Source organism: Girardinichthys multiradiatus, chromosome 20 (assembly GCF_021462225.1).
Source record: "Girardinichthys multiradiatus isolate DD_20200921_A chromosome 20, DD_fGirMul_XY1, whole genome shotgun sequence".
Classification (NCBI taxonomy): Eukaryota; Metazoa; Chordata; class Actinopteri; order Cyprinodontiformes; family Goodeidae; genus Girardinichthys; species Girardinichthys multiradiatus.
The window spans coordinates 11,467,663-11,488,188 of record NC_061812.1 but is presented as its reverse complement, the minus strand read 5'-3'; the positions used below and the strand labels follow the sequence as shown (position 1 = coordinate 11,488,188).

Genomic DNA, 20,526 nt, shown 5'->3' with positions numbered 1-20,526 from the left:
GAACGAAACACAGCTAAACAGAGAAGCTCTGAGCAAGTTTTAAAGTCTATATGATCAAAGAGAGCAAATACAGTTAGTCGTAGCAAAAGTTCAGTCAGTTGCTTTGTTTAGGAGAGAGAAAGGATTTAACCACCAGACTAACCTAAACCCAAAGAGAATGCATTGAGCAGACCTAGTGTTGAAGAGCGGGCCGGGGGGGAGGTGGCGGTCCCGCCCATTCTGTTATGTGGGCCTGCCCAAGACATATTACAAACACGCTGTAAATTAAAGTGCAACTATGCAATGTTTTCACCCAAGACAACCAGCAGAGGGAGGTGTAGGCTATGAAATGGGACTTTGGAGGCAGTAAGGAAGACACTTTGATAGGATAGTATGCCAACATGGGCTTTGGCTGTGTCCTTTGAAGGCTGCATTTTAGGACGATTATGTCATAGCGAGCTGACAAAGGCTGTCCAAATTGGAAGGCTCCTCGAAAAACGGCCGATTTTAATGATGGGTCCAGTGTATCCTTTGTGGCCCACCCTATCCCATGATTCATTGTGGTCATAGTTCAAATGGAAGTAGTAATGGCAGAGGAGAGAGAGAAGCTGTGAATAAAGTTGGATATATTACGTTTTCTGTGAAACAAAATTAACTTTTGTTAATGTTTTTAGGCGACAATGTAGCTGTGTAAAACTGGATTACCTATTCAGTTTACCAAGATCCAACTGCACTAACAGCCGGCTTGCCTCGCCAGCTGTCAGCTGAGCGGGCATTTGAGGCGCACTGTACCGGAGGAGGACGCCTGTCTCCCCGTTTTCATACTCCCGCCGGTTTTCACCAATGAGTGGAAGTTAAACACAGATATATCTCAGTCAGAATATATCTGATGTTAATGTTTGATTTATTTGTTATTATGCTCTACAAATACATTTATTTAAACTTCATTCAGAAAGTTATGTTAGTGTTTACGTTTTTATATGTTTTACCAGTAAATTAAGTGGTACTATTAAATAATATACTTTATTTAGCATTATTTATCTATAATTATCTATAACCATAAAAGGTATTTTAAACATTTCAAATGGCTGATTATTGAGCGAGAATAAAATTAAAAGATAAAAAGAACAAAAATATTTTGAAGAAAACAAGCTTATAAACCATCAGGAATATAAAAAAGGGTCCATGAAAGCACTTATATACAGTGGCGACAGTGGGGTTAACCTTCGGACTCCATTTTTATGGCTTCAAAGCTCTGTGCGTCATGCTGTCACGGTTGCTAGGCGACATAAGTTACACTGCGGTTAGTGCGGGAACAGCTGGACGGTGAAAGCTAGACCGTCCAAATTCACAGCCGATCACTTCTGGCCAGCGGCCTATGAGACCAGTCCTTCGAACGATGCAGCTGCTGAATTTGGACACAGGACTCAGGCCAATAGATGGCATTTAAGATTTGTGCAATAAATAAAAAAATTAGTGGAAATGTTTAAAATGTTGATTAGCCTATTCTTTCTAAAACATTTCAACGTCTCCTCAGGAGAGGTTCTTGTACAGTTGCCTTCAGGTTTCTGGAGTTAATGTGTTTTAAACACAATGATATACAATATAATGCAGTGCTGATTAGTTTCTAAGATTTCTGCAACGCATGAGCCAAAGTTTATGCAAACCTGAGAATAATTACTCAGCATTTTCTGGTAACAGACACTCACTTACATGTCGCTGTTTAAGTCATCATTCTTTATTTTGTTGTAATAAACAACATGGTTATTTTATTTAAATGGCGACATAAATGCTTATTTACATATTTATATCAAATAAAAATACTGTTTACTGGGCCCCCCCAAAATTAGCCACAGCCTCCCCAGATAAATTCCTCTGGAGCCAGGTCTTTCATTGAGTACTGTCAAAATGAAGATGAGGGACACCTGACCCAACAAGGCATATGAGCCAAAGGCTGCTATTAAAGCAACACTTCAGAGTCACAGACCGATTGACTCCATGTCAAACTGCACCGATGCACAATGTTTTGAGCAGAAGCAGCCCTGTCACATTATTTAATGCATACATAGACTGCATAGTACACAGATATATATTTCAGTAGGCTGACATATCAGTGTTAAAATCCTTTTTTTGTTGTTCCCAATCACATTCTCTGAAAATACACATTTTTATAAACTATAACTGTCTAAACTAACAGATGTACATACTTTAAATACTGCGTAAAATGCAATTATATTTGTTTCAGTTTTTCAATTGAATTACTGAAATAGATCAACTGTTTAATGATATTCAAATTTGTTTTGAAGCATCTATGATGTAACTGAAGCTGGGATGTTTAACATCAGGGTAACAGTCTTTAATGTGATGACTGTTCTACATATGACTTTGTTCTGGTTAGGCCATCATAAACTGCTGCCTATGTGTGTGTGTCCTTTTTTTCAGAGCGTATTGATAGTAGTATACATAGAGCCACTATATGTGTATTTTTGCCTGACAACACTGGACGGTGTGTTAGTATACTGTAGGTTTTCTTTTACAGTAAATTCAAAAAGCCACAATTTTCCTACTTTTTAGCTTTGATGTGATGTGTGTAGCTGTATTATTGCTTTGATCTGCACCTTGAAATACACATGACCTTGCAGCAGTTTATTTCCTTATGTAAATCTTCCTTCTTCAAGGATACATTTCTCCTTCTAATGTTATTGCTTCTCTGCACTTCTTGCCAAATTCCAATGCTATATTTTTGAAAGAGCTGAGACTAAGACGGTATTTATGAAAACTATCTGGCATTATGTTTCAAGATCTGTCAGCATCTGATGTCACTGAGCAAGCTGGTGACATATCAATAATAGCTCCCCAGTGCCACTATTAGAACATCCTTAGAGCACAAGCAAGCACTGATTGAAAAGAGGAAAGATAATAACAGTTAATAATAAGTGGGAAAACTGATTAACTCATGGCCAGGATCTCTCTTGGTGCTTCTCTGCTGTTTTTTTTTTTTTTTTTCTGTTCCTCTACTCTTGTTGAAAAATCCTGTCACTATGAAAATTACTGCCTTGTCCCTTTGACACCACCACAATTAATTCCAGCAACATAAAGGTGTATATCTACCAAAGTATGATTGTTACATTTTGAAAACAGTTAGAGTTTGTAATATTTCTGAGGTGGGAGCAGCTTGGCAGTGTTTAGAGTGCAGGTGCTTTCATCACTGTCTATTCAGAGAGAAATGTGAAACCCTTTTCATACCATCCCAGCCTAATTTCACCACTGTCTTGGCATTATGTATGGGCTACAGCTTAGAATTACATCTTTTTTTTTTCAGCTCTAATTCATTTCAGCATGAAATAAATGGTTTTGTCTGGTTTCCTTGTGCTCAGATATTGGACTATGAAGTATTTGGGGATTTATAACAGAGGCATGATTGATAATCACTTTATTCCATGCAGTAACACTGCTTGTAAGAGAACAATAGAGCTGCAATGCCAAAAACACTACAAAATCCTCTTTTACATGGGAGCGAGCACTACTTTTCACATCCCATGACAGCTAAATGTACCACCTAACAAGCTTGTTTTTAATTTTTTTTCTCTTTTCTACATAGAAAAATGATACATAGTTTAAGACATATTCATTAGTATGCCTTATAAAGATCTGTTAAAAGCATTGAAATATATTAATCTTTTATTCCAGGAGACGCTCTTCACAATGAAATATTTAGGTACTGTATTTTAAGTAGTTGGATTAAAAAAATCCATCTTAAGAAATAACTGTTTTTAACAGAAACAACAATTATACTATTGGTGGGACCCCTAACAATCCATATGAAATAAATTTAATTTACAGGTTTTTCCAAATGTGTTGGAGTTTCTTGCAAGTTTTCATTAGTAATCCATACCTTTTTTGTTTCTCTGGGTTTGTAAATATGAATTGAAACAGAGGCCTAATTCTTATAGCCACTGGCCACTAGCCTGGACGAGGACCCGTTTTTATATTGCCACCACACAGTGCACAGGATGGTTTGGGAGGTAAAACAAATTCAAAGCCCACTGTTAGTGAACTGCAGCAAAGACTGGCCTTTTGAGGTCACCAAGTCTACATAACTATTAGATTAGATATATTAGATGTATTCTCTATATACCATCTATATGTTGTTTGCAAGTGTTTACAAAAAAAAAGGAAAAGGTTTATTTTCTACCATTAGAAAAATGTGGCATTTGCTATGCTGGATGTTTAACTGCAGCCAATTGCTGTGGTCAGATGGGACTAAGATTGAGCTTTTTGGCATCAAATACTCCAAATGTGTCCGGCATAAAACAGTGACAATGTTGTTGCCTAATGCTTATTGTTAAACATGGTGGACCGTGTTGCTTTCGTCCTGTTTCTCTTCCAAAGGCCTTGGGATCTTTAGGCCTTCAGACCTTTTTAGAAAGTAAAGCAATATGAATTATTGGAAGTGTCAAGATATTTTAATTAAGGATCTTCTGTATTCTAACAGAAAACTGAAAACAGGTTGTCATTCGGTCTCCAGTAGAACAGTGATCCAAAACATGTAGCCAAATCTACACAGAAATGGTTTACTGGACACAAAAGAAACTTATTTCATGACTCTTGACATGTTCTACAGACATCTTATAGAAAACATGTGGAGTGAGCTAAATAGAAGATAATTTATCCTGGACTGTTGGTAATTAAGAGAGATTATGCAAAGTGAATTGCAGGAGGTATGCTCCAACCCCTGCAAAATGCAAAATTATAGAGGAAGACTGAGATTTGTCCAGTTGGCAAAATGAGGTTTAAGGATATATTTAAGCTAGGGCTGCATAATGAGCAAAAAAATACAAAAGTATGTATCTTTTTTTGTCAAAATGACTTGGCTTTACCACTCTCCTGGAGCTTTAGCATCTTGTTCGATTTGATCTACCTCAGGTGTCAATGGAGATTTTGTTCAAGACAATTATTTTTTACTTTGATATTTTTTTTGTCCATTAAGAAAATGTACTGAAATTAAGGGTTTGATTTTTCTTTTTTTCAGTGTGAGATGATCCTACTGCCATAAATTATAAATTAATTTTAAGGCCTTTTAAATGTTTAGCAGGGGTGCCAATAAATGTGACCTGCACTCCATTCAGCAAGTTATTCAATTCTTTTTTCAAGTCATCTCAATGGACAAATTCACCTTGAAGCACAATAATTGTTAATACATTTTTAAACATATATACATCGTGAAGATTGTACCAAGAATGCAAATGAGATGCAATAAATTGAGTGAGAAGCTCCCAGCGTTACCCAACAAAAGGGGCCATGCCACTTTGTCGAAAGCAATAATTTACTGGAGACATGTAGTACAGTGAAAAACAGATTAAGATTTGCTTTGACGTATTTATAATCAAATGTGGAAAATTAATCAGTGTTTGCAGTCTTGCTTAAAAGAATACAAGAATGGATATCCTTTCACTTTTCTCTGTCAGAGAAACAGGATTTTTAGCAAATTAGTTAGAAGCTCAAAGAAAAACAAATCAATTCAATATGGGAAGGTGACATAAATTTAGTAAAGGAAATTTATAAATAAGTAATCGATTTATAAAGAAAAATTATGACCATAATGGTTGAATATTTTGTATAAATGTTTCTCTAATGTAACATTTTCTCTAGATGACATTTCATGTTATTTAGAAACTAAACAGAAACCCTATCTTTTTAGTCTCTGGATGCTATGAAATGCTAGTACATTTAAAAGGACTATAAAAATCATTTAAAAACATAATTTAGTACATTTTAAATTTTGGTCTAGCAGAGCTGCATGCTTGCCAGCATTTCATTACTTGGTGGCTTACAAACAAGTAGTTGCAATGAATGTTTAGTATTTCCAAGAAAGTACAAGAAATTCAAAAACCTTGTATTAATTAGGTTTAAGCTGACATAATCAACTGTTAGGATTGTTGCCACATCAGTTGCAAACGCCAAACCACAGTATAGCCTATATCAAAAAGGCTAAAAGCATATCTAATTTTGAGGGTTTTTTACTACATCTCCTACTGACAAAGAGAGGTCAAGAGATGATCTCAAATCATGACACACACAAGTATTTACTTTGTATCATTACAAATGTGACATAAATCTCAACCCTTCTAACAGTCTTATTTTTACATATGTCAGTTCATATCCATATCTTCTCTTTTCATATACATATTGTAGATTTGATCTGCCAGTGATGGAAGAGGAAATGAAAGAAGCAGGATAATGACACTGCAATAACATTTCACACTTTCCCTGCAGCAAGATGTTGTTTATCTCAGTCAGGGATTTTACGACACATTAATTTAATACTTTTTTCCCTTCTTCTACCTTAAGCAGTCCTCGATATTTAGCCGAAAGTAATACATTTGCTATAGTTTTGTCTTTGACTTTAAAGAGCAGAGGACATAGCTTTTGCATTGTAGTACCCAGGTGATGTTAACACAATATTTTATCAATAAATTAAGTTTTATATTATGGAAACCAATCGGTCATGCAGATTTACTGACTTAATTCCACATTATACCATTCTATAGCTGAACCAGGTGTTATTGCATACCAACATCATTTTGTTTAACAAAAGCTATGGAACAGGTGCTCAGATCTCACTAATCTCCACTGTTCTCCTTCCACCTGCTGTGATAATTAATGAGGTGCTTGGGTACACAGGGAAGAGTCAGACTTGCTAGCAGATGCAATGGGGTCAATGTGGATAAAGCTAATGTTTATGCTTCCTTTTGTGCTATTTGAATTTTAAGATGTGGTTCAGAGCACAAGGTAAATGCAGATAATAGGAGATGGATGTTTGGAATTATTTGTCAGAAGTTGTTAATTAGTAAAAGCTCAGTAGCAAATTAATTAATTAATTAATTAATTAATCTTTCTTTCTTTCTTTCTTTCTTTCCGCCTCCCTTCTCCACAGTCATACAGACAAATGTCTATGCCAGAATAAATTCAATACAGGTGATGTTGGGGACCCATTGAGGCTGACAGTTCTGGTCAGAATGTTTATATTTGGACACATTTATGTGTTTCAACAAAAGATTGATATCCAAAATTCGATAAACCTGAACAAGTCAACAAGCTTGTAGAAATGCCCTCCTCTTTAGAAAGGCCTTGCCAAAGCCCCTTGATCTCTGCCCTCTTCAATTTTACTATGTTGAAAAACTGTCTGTATTTGACAAAATCAACCAATTTAAATTAATCTTACCAGTTCTGATGGCAAGATAGATCAGAAATTCAACTAGAATTATGCCAATGCTTGCTCTATGCTGAATAAAGTGTTTGGATTCTCTGCAACTTGCTATGCCCAAATATTAACTGGGGTTTATGCAATTATTTAAGCCTGTATGCATGATTTTGACTCTCTATTATAGAAACAATCCACAATAGATTCAAGCTCCTGCACTCTGTTTTTATTTAATTGCAAATATATATAAAACAAAAAAATCTTTGAAGTTTTCATATTTTAGTACTAGCTCCACCACAGAGAGAGAAATAAGAGTTAAAGAAAATATTCCAAAATGTACCAAACAGACCAACAAACTGTTGAGAAATACTCAACAAAAATAAGAGAAATACCTGTATTAAACTTGAACTGGGAGGTTTGTATGAAATCTGTGCTTAATGTAAGGTGCAAGTGGGCTACGGCTCCTTTTAAAGGCATTTAATCAAAGCAAAGATTCAGGGGTGTAATGTTTTATTTTTATTATTATTATTTATCATAATTTCTAACAAGTAACAGTGTTGTGGAATCAATGCCAGCAATTTGTTAATTTGTTAATCGTGTATGTGCTCCTGCCTCAAGATGGCTGGTATCATTTGTTAGCCATAAACTCTATAACCCTACAAGCAAATGTAGCTTACAATGTTGCGTTAGTTATAGAAAATGTTCACTCAGCATCATCGGGACCATTTGTCATCATTAATTTGAAATTGCTAAAATGAAAGTTGAAACAAATGAGACCTTGCAGGTCATGCCAATTTAAAAGTAAATATTTCTATTCAGGAATGAAATCTGAGTTGGCCATTTTAAAACTAATACAAAAAAAACCTGTGTTAATACAGATTATACTGTCACTTGAAAGGTTAATGTATTTTCACAGAGAAGGACACAGAATGTGATGCTTAAATGCTGTCCAGGTAGTGTATCTATTGCAAATGTTGGCTTGAGGCATCACAGCTTGACAAGGTACATTAGAGCTATGCTTTAACAATCTGCATACCCAAAGCCTGCCTGCAAAGCTGGGAAATGCTCAGCTTATAATAGTGATTCTTTGATCTTTAGAAATTTGAATTTAGATGACCACATGTCCCCCAAAAGAGCTATGGATTGAATGGTCCTTTTATTGAAGAACACAGAAAAAGGCACATTGTTTCATAAATAGCATAACCACAGGCAAAGACTATACAACCTTGTTTCAATGCCAATATCTTCTGGCTATGTACTGGACTGGGATATGAATTCCCTGTCAAGAGATTAGGTAGTGAGAGATTTTAATAAACTCATAGGCCAATGCTAATATTCTGTAGACTCCTTTTGTGTTGAAGGCTGAGACTATATATATATATATATATATATATATATAACAGTTGGCTGTATGCTGTCAACTGTGAGAGCTTTTCTTAAGCAGGTGTATGTTGTCATAATTATATCTAATGGATTCAATTAGGTGAAAACAGACTACTGACTAGTTGTGGAAACATGTTTTGGATGTCAGAATAAAGAAGGATGCATCAGCTCTCGACTGTTGGGTCTGAAAAAAACAGGATGCTTCGGGCATCTTAGGAAATAATGAAAAGAAAATCTCTGATAAACTATTTACCCTGAAGCTAAACATATTTTGGCTTTGGTAGAGGTATAAAAAAACTTTTTGAAAAGAGTTTGGAATGTGGGAACCATATGAAGTTTTTTTATTATTATTAAATATACTTGCCATGACAACACATTTTAAGCAAATGTGTAAGGTGTGCATTGTTTCTTTTTCATAGATAATGTATAATCCTAAAACAAATACAACCTATTTTGTTTCTTTTTCTTGCCATCCCCTCAATATCCCCCATTTCAATACTCTCATCAGGTGTACTTTAAGCGTGATGGTGAGCTGATAGAGGTAATATCCTACACTGAGCCCTCCACCAGTGAGCGATCAGCCGGCTCAGCAGGATGGAGAGGAGCCAGGCCACTCATCAGCAGGGACCTTGATGAGACCAAACTGCAACGTTCCCTCTCCCTTCTTGATCCGGAAGGCCGGTCGGCCCGTCTGTACACAGAGAGCCCTCAGCGTGTCCATTCTCAGGGCCAGCAGGCCTATGAGCCGAGCCCTGCAACAGAGGTCATTCCAGAGACAGTGGTGAGCCGGGAGTTTCCCCGCTGGGTACACAGCACAGACCCTCTATACTACTTTAGCCACACTCAGATCCCTCAGAGCGATGGCTCTGTTGTGGTACAAGCTCGACTCACCTGGACCCTCAACCCTCAGCTGGATAACGATGCCCTATTCAGCTGTGAAGTTAAGCACCCAGCATTGTCCATGCCCATGCAGACAGAGGTCACTCTGGGTGAGTTAAATGTTGATCTTCTTTGCATGCTGGTTTTATTTTTCTTTCATGCTTTGCTTGCCTGTCCTCTATTCCTTTTCCAACTCACAAACCCTTTTCTCATTTCTCTGTTCTTAATCTTGTGCTGTCTTCATGCCACAGTCAGAAGCAGACTGGACCTACTTGTGTTACCTTTCAAATGTGGGCAGAACAACACTGATTTTCATTTGATGCTGTTTAATTGTGTTCCAGCTGGGCAGATCGTGGGTTTAGCAGCAAATGCACAACTCCAAGTGAGTGACAGGGCAATTCATCGAGCTGTCTGTTGCTAGATTGAGTTAACCTAGCACTGTTATTGAAAAAGTCACCCTGAATTAGAAAAGTTGAATTAGAATTTATGCACCAATGTCATATAATTGGAAAGAGTGTTTCAGAGATGTTGCACTTCATCAAACTCCAAGCTTACAGGAGGCAAACACCTCTTGTAAGCTCCTTAGTCTGTCGACATGCCATTAAATTTGATACTTTTAGTTAAGGGAGAAAAAAGGTGGGGAGTTGCAAAGTACTGCAACCAAATAATTTGTGGCTCGTACTTTCACAAGACAGGAATCATGCTATGAGAGAACTTCAAGTAAAGTTTTACGCGCGTGTGTGTAGGTGTATGTGTGTGTGTGTATATGTGTGTATGTGTGTATTTGTTAGATATACAGTCTATGTAGTGATCCATGAGAGATGCATGCACCCTGTCTTATTTTATCTAAACACAAAGATGACGTCCAGCATATCCAATTAAGACTTCAAAGGCTATACTTTGGCATAGTCTTTCTGGAAGGAAGCCATGCCATCCTCACACTATGCAAAGAATGGTTGAAGGAAGGTAAAAACTAAATGTCTGAATCTTCTCTCGCCAGATTTCATCTATTAATTAAAAGTTGTTTCTACAGAGGAACTATGGTCACTTTGCATAAATCTATAGAAACTCATTATTTTCTTTATAATTATTAATAACATAATAAAATAACGAAAGTTAAAAAGTTCACATAACATATTTGTTTGTGTACATCCAAATCTGTAAAAAAGTTATACATCATTTATTCTACATGTATACAACTTTGTAATAGATATCCAGCAAGTAATCTCACTTGCTACTCCCCCAGGGGTTAGGACAGTGTGGGGTCTTTTCCATCAAACTGGCACCAATGCCCAACAGCTGCTGGAGCCTATTAAGCACCAGTTCTTTGTCTTTTCACTGAAACAAACTCTAGCCCTACCACTAAAAACCTGCTCTATCCCAGCACACTTTCGTCAGGAGCTAGGGGTGGGATCATGGGAAACAACAGCCAACGCTGTGAGCGCCATGTTTAAATCTCCGGACTTTATTTGATTTTTGACCAGTCAAATTTAATAGCACAGCACTTCAACAATACTAAATTGTTCCAAAATTGTTCCAAACTTATAGAAAACACAAGACCACAACAAAAACCAAAGATGTCGCTTCACGACAAAAACAGAAAGGAAGAGAGGTAGAGCAGATGAGAATCCTTTTTCTAAAGAAGACCTTAAGAAAGCGCACATCAATAACATAGAATTAATATGTATCTCTACTGATTTTAAGACGTGTCATTTTTCTAAAACAGTTTTTTTAACTAATCACATAAATCATAATCTATATAAGTCAAAATTAAATTCTACAAAGTTCAACAATTTACTTCAGTATAATAAAATTAAATTATGATTTATTTTGGTTGCATGCCACTTGTGGGCTCTGCTTACCATTTCAAGTTGTTCAAACAGCAAAAGTGTCAATAATTGTGGCTAGTTATATTAATAAACAATTTATTTCTAATTTTCCTTTTTTTGACACTTACAGTTAGGAAGGGTGCCAGCTGACTCAACCAGTTGCTGAGTGAGCAGATTGGACGGAGACACAAACAACTATGAAGACATCCAGGGCTGTTAGAAGAAAGAAAATCTAAAATTAGCAATCAAAAAAAGATGATGACATAAAAAAGTGGTGTGTCATGTACAAATTATATCAAGAGCAGAATGAGGTGTTTTTTTAGTCGTTGGCCTGCAGCTGAAGCCTCTACTTGTATAACTAAAATGAATTATAAATGTTAAGTTTTTTTTATTAAAAAGGAGATAAAATAAATAAGAGTAACAAAAAGATTTTTTTGTCATTGATGCAGAGATGTCTGACGTACATGAACATGTTGAGAGCTGGTTGTACCAAAGAGAAGCATGATTGCTAAAGTCAGTGCACTCAGTGCTCTTGGAAATATCTCAAATACCTCAAAAACGTGTTGAAATCATTTCATAAATACATTGCTATTGTCACTCACTCAATTTGGAATATCACGCCATAAAAATTATCTTAAAATGTAACAGGTACCGTCTGCATATACAGGATCAAGTGAAAAGGAGTATTGCAAGAGGGAGACCTGCATTATTTGAAGGTACAGTGAAATCATTTATCAACTCAAGATGAAATATGTGAGCGTGGATTATAACTTTAACTTTTTGTCTGTTTTAAAATGCTTTTGATATAAAAGGAGGACACAATAAATAAGTGGTCTGAAATTACTGCCAAATGCCAAAGGTGCTAATATTTTGAAAAGCTTCTCTTCATCCTGAGGTAATTAATGTGTTACTACCTTTGGTCTTTTGAAGAGCTAGAAGCAGAATCACTTGCCATTCCTTTGTAATCCTAACATCTAAAGAAGAGAAAACACAAAAAAGTGCATTTGTTGATTCTAATTAGAGCTTGCTTGAAATTCAAAGCATTCGCCAACTTGCTTTGGAGTTGATCCATCTTAAAAGTAAGTTGTTTTTCTTTATTTTTTTCAAAGACAGTAAACCTTTTAATCAAGTTCAATGTGAGGTTGATTTGGAATAAAGACAGACTGGATAAGTTTTAGAGTATTTCAGCACTGTGTTATTATATCTATAAGTAAAACGAGACACATTAAAATTGCTTTTGTTACCATATCCCATTCATTTATATTTGAGTGCTCAAAAAAGGCACTCAAACACACACCCACTTGTTTCTCTCAGGTGTATGTGTGGTCAGGAAATGAATGTGAGATCTTTGCAGCTCTCATAAGTAATAACTATTTCAGAGATTTAATATTGCCTTAGGAGACAGAGTGACAGCCTGACACTTGACCAGTGTTGTGTCATGTCCCATGCATATTCATGATTCACTCTGTGCTCTCCATGCAAATGTTACTGGAGCAGGTGGTGGGTTTTGGTAAGCTGTAAAAAAACTCTGTATAAGATCAGCATCATTATATGCATAAACATACAATTATTCATGAACAGAGAATCTTAATAATTAAAAGATGTCATTTGTTTTGGATTGAAGTGAGTGAAAGTGTTTATTATTCAGCATCGACAGACATGTGAATAAATTCAGCATTCATACACTGGGCAGTGGTAGAAGATCAGCCACCTTTACACTTCAGTCTAAGCTTTGCCAAAACGTCAAACAACAGATGTTCAGTTTGTGTGAATTGGTGTGTGTCTGGTAGAAAGTGCACTTCTCAGTTGAATTTAAATGTCTACAAGAATCACTTTGAACATTTAAACTTATGTTGTTCTATGCTACGGATTATCCTAATAAAAATCAATCTTATACAGGTCCTTCTCAAAATATTAGCATATTGTGATAAAGTTCATTATTTTCCATAATGTCATGATGAAAATGTAATATTCATATATTTTAGATTCATTGCACACTAACTGAAATATTTCAGGTCTTTTATTGTCTTAATACGGATGATTTTGGCATACAGCTCATGAAAACCCAAAATTCCTATCTCACAAAATTAGCATATCATTAAAAGGGTCTCTAAACGAGCTATGAACCTAATCATCTGAATCAACAAGTTAACTCTAAACACCTGCAAAAGATTCCTGAGGCCTTTAAAACTCCCAGCCTGGTTCATCACTCAAAACCCCAATCATGGGTAAGACTGCCGACCTGACTGCTGTCCAGAAGGCCACTATTGACACCCTCAAGCAAGAGGGTAAGACACAGAAAGAAATTTCTGAATGAATAGGCTGTTCCCAGAGTGCTGTATCAAGGCACCTCAGTGGGAAGTCTGTGGGAAGGAAAAAGTGTGGCAGAAAACGCTGCACAACGAGAAGAGGTGACCGGACCCTGAGGAAGATTGTGGAGAAGGGCTGATTCCAGACCTTGGGGGACCTGCGGAAGCAGTGGACTGAGTCTGGAGTAGAAACATCCAGAGCCACCATGCACAGGCGTGTGCAGGAAATGGGCTACAGGTGCCGCATTCCCCAGGTCAAGCCACTTTTGAACCAGAAACAGCAGCAGAAGCGCCTGACCTGGGCTACAGAGAAGCAGCACTGGACTGTTGTTCAGTGGTCCAAAGTACTTTTTTCGGATGAAAGCAAATTCTGCATATCATTCGGAAATCAAGGTGCCAGAGTCTGGAGGAAGACTGGGGAGAAGGAAATGCCAAAATGCCAGAAGTCCAGTGTCAAGTACCCACAGTCAGTGATGATCTGGGGTGCCGTGTCAGCTGCTGGTGTTGGTCCACTGTGTTTTATCAAGGGCAGGGTCAATGCAGCTAGCTATCAGGAGATTTTGGAGCACTTCATGCTTCCATCTACTGAAAAGCTTTATGGAGATGAAGATTTCATTTTTCAGCACGACCTGACACCTGCTCACAGTGCCAAAACCACTGGTAAATGGTTTACTGACCATGGTATCATTGTGCTCAATTGGCCTGCCAACTCTCCTGACCTGAACCCCATAGAGAATCTGTGGGATATTGTGAAGAGAACGTTGAGAGACTCAAGACCCAACACTCTGGATGAGCTAAAGGCCGCTATCGAAGCATCCTGGGCCTCCATAAGACCTCAGCAGTGCCACAGGCTGATTGCCTCCATGCCACGCCGCATTGAAGCAGTCATTTCTGCAAAAGGATTGAGTGCATAACTGTACATGATTATTTGAAGGATGACGTTTTTTGTATTAAAAACACTTTTCTTTTATTGGTCCGATGAAATATGCTAATTTTGTGAGATAGGAATTTTGGGTTTTCATGAGCTGTATGCCAAAATCATCCGTATTAAGACAATAAAAGACCTGAAATATTTCAGTTGGTCTGCAATGAATCTAAAATATATGAATGTTAAATTTTCATCATGACATTATGGAAAATAATGAACTTTATCACAATATGCTAATATTTTGAGAAGGACCTGTATAGCATAGGGTTTCTAAGAATAGCACATTTGTTGAGTCTGTCACTGAAATAACTCAGGGTTTGATTTAATAAATTATCCAACAGTCAGCCTGGTCTTTTAAATTTAGTTGCCTGCCTCCGTAGCTTCTCTTTTTCAACAGATCCAGTCACCTAGCTAACACGACAGGTTCCCCTGTCTGTTGTGCAGCTGGGCAGACCTGTTGATTTTTTGCCTTGGCTCTACAGCACACCTGATACAGAATGCACAGTGGTTTTTCTGGGAGGCATGTTTGTTCTTCGACCTCTCCTGAAGTGAAAACAGTTCTCTTTTGCAAGGAGAAGAATTTGAGCCTTAGGAGGTGGTGTCATTGGACCGTGGCTCATTTCCCTTGTCATGTCTTCACCCGAGAGAGTCTGTGTCCATCATACTCATGCTGCCGTAATCAAAAGCAGTGACGTAGGACACCAACTGTCACTGCTGGAGCAAATCCCAGAAATTGGCCATCATCTACCGGCCATATGCCTTGCAAGTGCTGTGACTGCATGACACCACTATTTAAAAATACCTCTCTGTAAGTGTGTAGGAGGTGGGAAGGCAGTGCTTCCCACTGCCATGGCAATTTTAGCTTGTGAAATCCCATTCATCTTTAAAGGAGATGGAATACTTAGATATGACACAGTGACCCTATGATGGATGTGGTTTCATTGGTTTTGATTGATGTTTTTTTTTGTTTTTTTACATAAATCTTTAAAAAACTGGAAATTACTTCAGTTTGTACTGATTGGTTAACATGTGTGGGAGTGTGTGTGGGTGCGTGTGTTTGTTTGTGTGGGTGTGCGCATGTGTCTCAATTGCCCTTTAACTGCACATCATATATTTAGCTGTTTAAATGTCAGGTACACAGACAGACATACAGAGAACTTTGACACACTTGAGTGTTTCAAGCGGAGAATGTTCTAAAACATATAGAGACTTGCAAAAACCATTAAGGAGTATCCCCAACCTGATCTCAATTAAAAGTAAATTCTACCATTGGTCAAATGTCCAGCCATGATAATGCCAGGATCTTGTTAATGGTGAGAAAAGGCATTTATTTTTTTGCTAAGGGACATAATTTACGTTGGGGTTTGTGCATATAGTATTTGAACCTGTATATCCAGTTGTAGATGAGAGAAAATCTACCATGAATACCACCTTGAATACCATGGTTTTTGCAAACTTTGTAATTGTATGTTCAGTTGTCTTTCCACCTTGAAGAAGATAGTTAAAATAAATGATAAAATGGTCAAAATAACATAGTATTCCTACCATTGATGAGTGTATGTAAACGTCTGACCATAATGTGTTTCCAGTTGCGTCGGAACTGTTTCCAGTTGCTTTGTATTGGCATTGGTGTGTATGCTCTGTCAAGTTTGTGCACTGGCTTGAAAAAAAAAATGGCTTTATTAATAAAGAAAATCTGAAATAGTTACAAGAGAATGGGACCCAAGAAGATTCAGGCCTTAGAGGATTTTAATGTGATCATCAGCGGACTCCACCTAAAGCTCATTCTTCTACCTGTGTGGTGGCGGGGTTAGCTTTCAGCTGAATTATCTCCCCCCATGGAGAAACAGGACATTTTCGTTCTCTGGAGCAAGGGGATAATGTTGGACCATGACACTGTTGAGGCTTGCCAACCACTTTGGAAAAGAGGAAACAACATCATTATGAGATGATGGTGGGTCATAAAACATAAGACTCCAGAAAACATAAGACTGCTCTGTTAAAAAAGGCAGGTTACTGAAGAGTCAGATGTCTTCATGACCAAGCACCTGACCAAGCAGAACATCAACATAGCCTGGAAAGCCCAGGCGATGTACTGGCACTCGTCTTCATCTGCAGGCGCTAGCAGTGATCAGGTAATAATAAAAAGGATGGTTGGCATTTTACTGCACAGGGAAACATATATATATATATATATATATATATATATATATGAAACACCTGTCATTTTAGTGTGGGAGGTTTCATGGCTAAATTGGACCAGCCTGGTAGCCAGTCTTCATTGATTGCACATTGCACCAGTAAGAGCAGAGTGTGAAGGTTCAATTAGTAGGGTAAGAGCACAGTTTTGTTCAAAATATTGAAATGCACACAACATTATGTGTGACATACCAGAGTTCAAAAGAGGACAAATTGTTGGTGCACGTCTTGCTGGTGCATCTGTGACCAAGACAGCAAGTCTTTGTGATGTATTTAGAGCCACGGTATCCAGGGTAATGTCAGCATACCACCAAGAAGAACGAACCACATCCAACAGGATTAACTGTGGACGCAAGAGGAAGCTGTCTGAAAGGGATGTTTGGGTGCTAACCCGGATTGTATCCAAAAAACATAAAACCACGGCTGCCCAAATCACGGCAGAATTAAATGTGCACCTCAACTCTCCTGTTTCCACCAGAACTGTCCGTCGGGAGCTCCACAGGGTCAATATACACGGCCGGGCTGCTATAGCCAAACCTTTGGTCACTCATGCCAATGCCAAACGTCGGTTTCAATGGTGCAAGGAGCGCAAATCTTGGGCTGTGGACAATGTGAAACATGTATTGTTCTCTGATGAGTCCACCTGTACTGTTTTCCCCACATCCGGGAGAGTTACGGTGTGGAGAAGCCCCAAAGAAGCGTACCACCCAGACTGTTGCATGCCCAGAGTGAAGCATGGGGTGGATCAGTGATGGTTTGGGCTGCCATATCATGGCATTCCCTTGGACCAATACTTGTGCTAGATGGGCGCGTCACTGCCAAGGACTACCAAACCATTCTTGAGGACCATGTGCATCCAATGGTTCAAACATTGTATCCTGAAGGCGGTGCCGTGTATCAGGATGACAATGCACCAATACACACAGCAAGACTGGTGAAAGATTGGTTTGATGAACATGAAAGTGAAGTTGAACATCTCCCATGGCCTGCACAGTCACCAGATCTAAATATTATTGAGCCACTTTGGGGTGTTTTGGAGGAGCGAGTCAGGAAACGTTTTCCTCCACCAGTATCATGTAGTGACCTGGCCACTATCCTGCAAGAAGAATGGCTTAAAAGCCCTCTGACCACTGTGCAGGACTTGTATATGTCATTCCCAAGACGAATTGACGCTGTATTGGCCGCAAAAGGAGGCCCTACACCATAATAATAAATTATTGTGGTCTAAAACCAGGTGTTTCAGTTTCATTGTCCAACCCCTGTATATATATATATATATATATATATATATATATATATATATATATATATATATATTTGGAGAGAGAGAGAGAGAGAGAGAGAGAAACAGACACATTCAATGTTGATACCTGAGAGGTTTACAGAAATAGCATGACATGGACCGTCTTGCTGTGATACGTTGGATTTTCTGAATAAAATCGACAACTTCAAATTTTTTTGTTTTGAACAAACTTTATGGCCCCAATTTAGCTCCATAATAGGCGAAAGTTTTGGTCATACGTGACATTGCTGAAAAAGTGGGACAAATGGGAGCACAGGTGACACACAACCTGATACAAATTATAAGTATTCATTCTTCATCAGTATGGACACAACACTAACACCCTCAACTGCTCTTGCTGTTGATCTGCAGCTAAAGACATTCACTATATTGATTATGGTCAGGAAAGGAAAAAGGAAGTGGATCAAGATAATATTTTCTGGATATCATTGATAACCCTCCAACATCATTACAATCTCTGAAACCTGGATCAGCTCTGAAAAAAGGACTGATTTTGAACTACATGGTTATGAATTCAATTATGTCAACAGAGTGGAGAAAATCAGAGGAGTAGCTGTGTTTCTAGGTAGAAATCTTAAATATAAAATAGTGGATAACATGACAAAAGTGATGATAGATGCAGTGTTTACCAGTTGAATATATATAGGTAGAAAAATTTAATTGTTAGTTGCATATATAGAGCACCAGATTCTAATATGGAAATCTTTAGAGAATAGTTTGAGGAAACACACAGCTGCAACCCAGAAGGTGTTTTTCAACTGTGGAATCTGAAGAATTTTAATATTGATCTGCTTAATTCAAACAGTCACAAACCTACTGACGAGTTTATTAGTACCATGTACAGTCAGTCTTTTACCCAACATCACTAGAGCAAGACAATTTACATCTAACAGTGCAGCATCAATAGAAACATATTTACAAATCTCATAGATAGCAAAACAAGTGGATTATTAATTAATTAATTGATATCAGTGGGAGTCAGTATTTAAAGCTGGCACTAATAAAGCTTATGATTTGTTTTATATATATTATTATTCTATGACAAAAATTGTAAAATTAAAACATACACTCATAAAGATATAAAAAAAATGACTTCACTTTATAGAAACAAATAGAAAGCTGAGGATAGATATAAAAACATACAAGAACAAGTTAACTGTTATTTTATCTAAACAGGAATACTGCAGTAAATTGTTAGACAGAAATAAAAATGATATCAAAAGCATCTGGAATATATTAAATTGTGTTATTAACAGCAGCTTTAGACAAATCAGTCATCCTCATTATTTTACATATTATGATGATCATTTTGAATATACAAAGTTGCGGGTCATAATTGTAATAAATATTTTTAATCAGTAAAAATTCCTTTTCAATGTTTGTCACAGCAATGGAAGAAAAAAATACGATAGCATCGATATAATAGTTAAGGAGGTGATTGAGGGAATTATTCAACTGCTGGCATACATCTGTAATCTGTCATTTCTATATGGTTAAATTTCCAGAAATATTGAAAAAAGTAAAAATCATTCCACTATATAAAACAAATTACAGGCCTGTTTCTTTACTCCTACAATTTTCCAAAAGTATGGAAAAATAATTTGTTAGAAATTTGTAAAAATTATTTGGATAGATTTATTAGTAAACATAAACTAATCTGACAATCCACAACAATGGCAGTCCTTTAATTATTTGGAGTCACCAGCTCCTTAGACAAATACATTTGGTGTATTCATTGATGTCAATAAAGCATTTTATTAAATTATGAAATGTTAGTTGGAGCGTTATTGGGGGGAGACTAGCTAATCAACAAGCAACAATTTGTGAGAACAGTCTATGTTCAGTCAGTCAAAAATGTTCAGTCAGTCAAAAAGAATTATCTGGATGTAGATAAATTATTACTACATTTAGATAAAAACAACTTTATATTGTATGGGAATTATAAAAGTAATAGAGATTTACAAATTGTAATAGAAGATGTGAATTTGGAGAGAGTTACTGAAATTATGTTTTTAGGAGTGGTGATTGATTGAAAGCTCTGCTGGAATAAATTTAACAAAAAGCTGAAGCAAACTCCAAGCATGAGTCTGCTTAAGAAAAGGCTCAAACTGGTTATTATCCCAAGGGTTTAAGGAGAAAGAGGGTAGGTGAACGGAACTGGTAAGTATACATTGCTGATATGTGTGTGTGTGTGTGTGTGTGTGTGTGTGTGTTCTTTTACTTGCTGCTGAGTGAGAACCATTTTTCATATTTTACCAGCAAAGTGAGAACATCTTCCTGGTCCTCACTTTTTTAAATGCTGTTCTTGGGTTAGGGGTTAGGTTAGGACTAAGGTGTGAAATGAGGTTAGGTTTGGGTTAGGGTTAGGTATGCACTCGTAACGGCTAGGGTAGGGGTAGTGTTAGGATTAGGCCATAGAAATGAATGAAAATGAACGGAAGTCAATGGAAGTCGATGAAAAGTCCTCATAAAGATAGTAAAACATGGATGTGTGTGTGTGTGTGTGTGTGTGT

The 20,526-nt window shown here is 37.2% G+C and overlaps 1 protein-coding gene across 1 annotated transcript in view; it reads left to right on the top strand.

Annotated features, from left to right (window-relative positions):
* LOC124856613 (immunoglobulin superfamily member 21-like) overlaps window positions 1-20,526 on the top strand; it is a 248,988-nt gene that overhangs the window by 204,571 nt on the left and 23,891 nt on the right. The window contains exon 6 of the mRNA XM_047347252.1: window positions 9,075-9,555. Within this exon, the coding sequence (XP_047203208.1) occupies window positions 9,075-9,555 (481 nt within the window). The remainder of the gene's footprint in view (window positions 1-9,074; window positions 9,556-20,526) is intronic.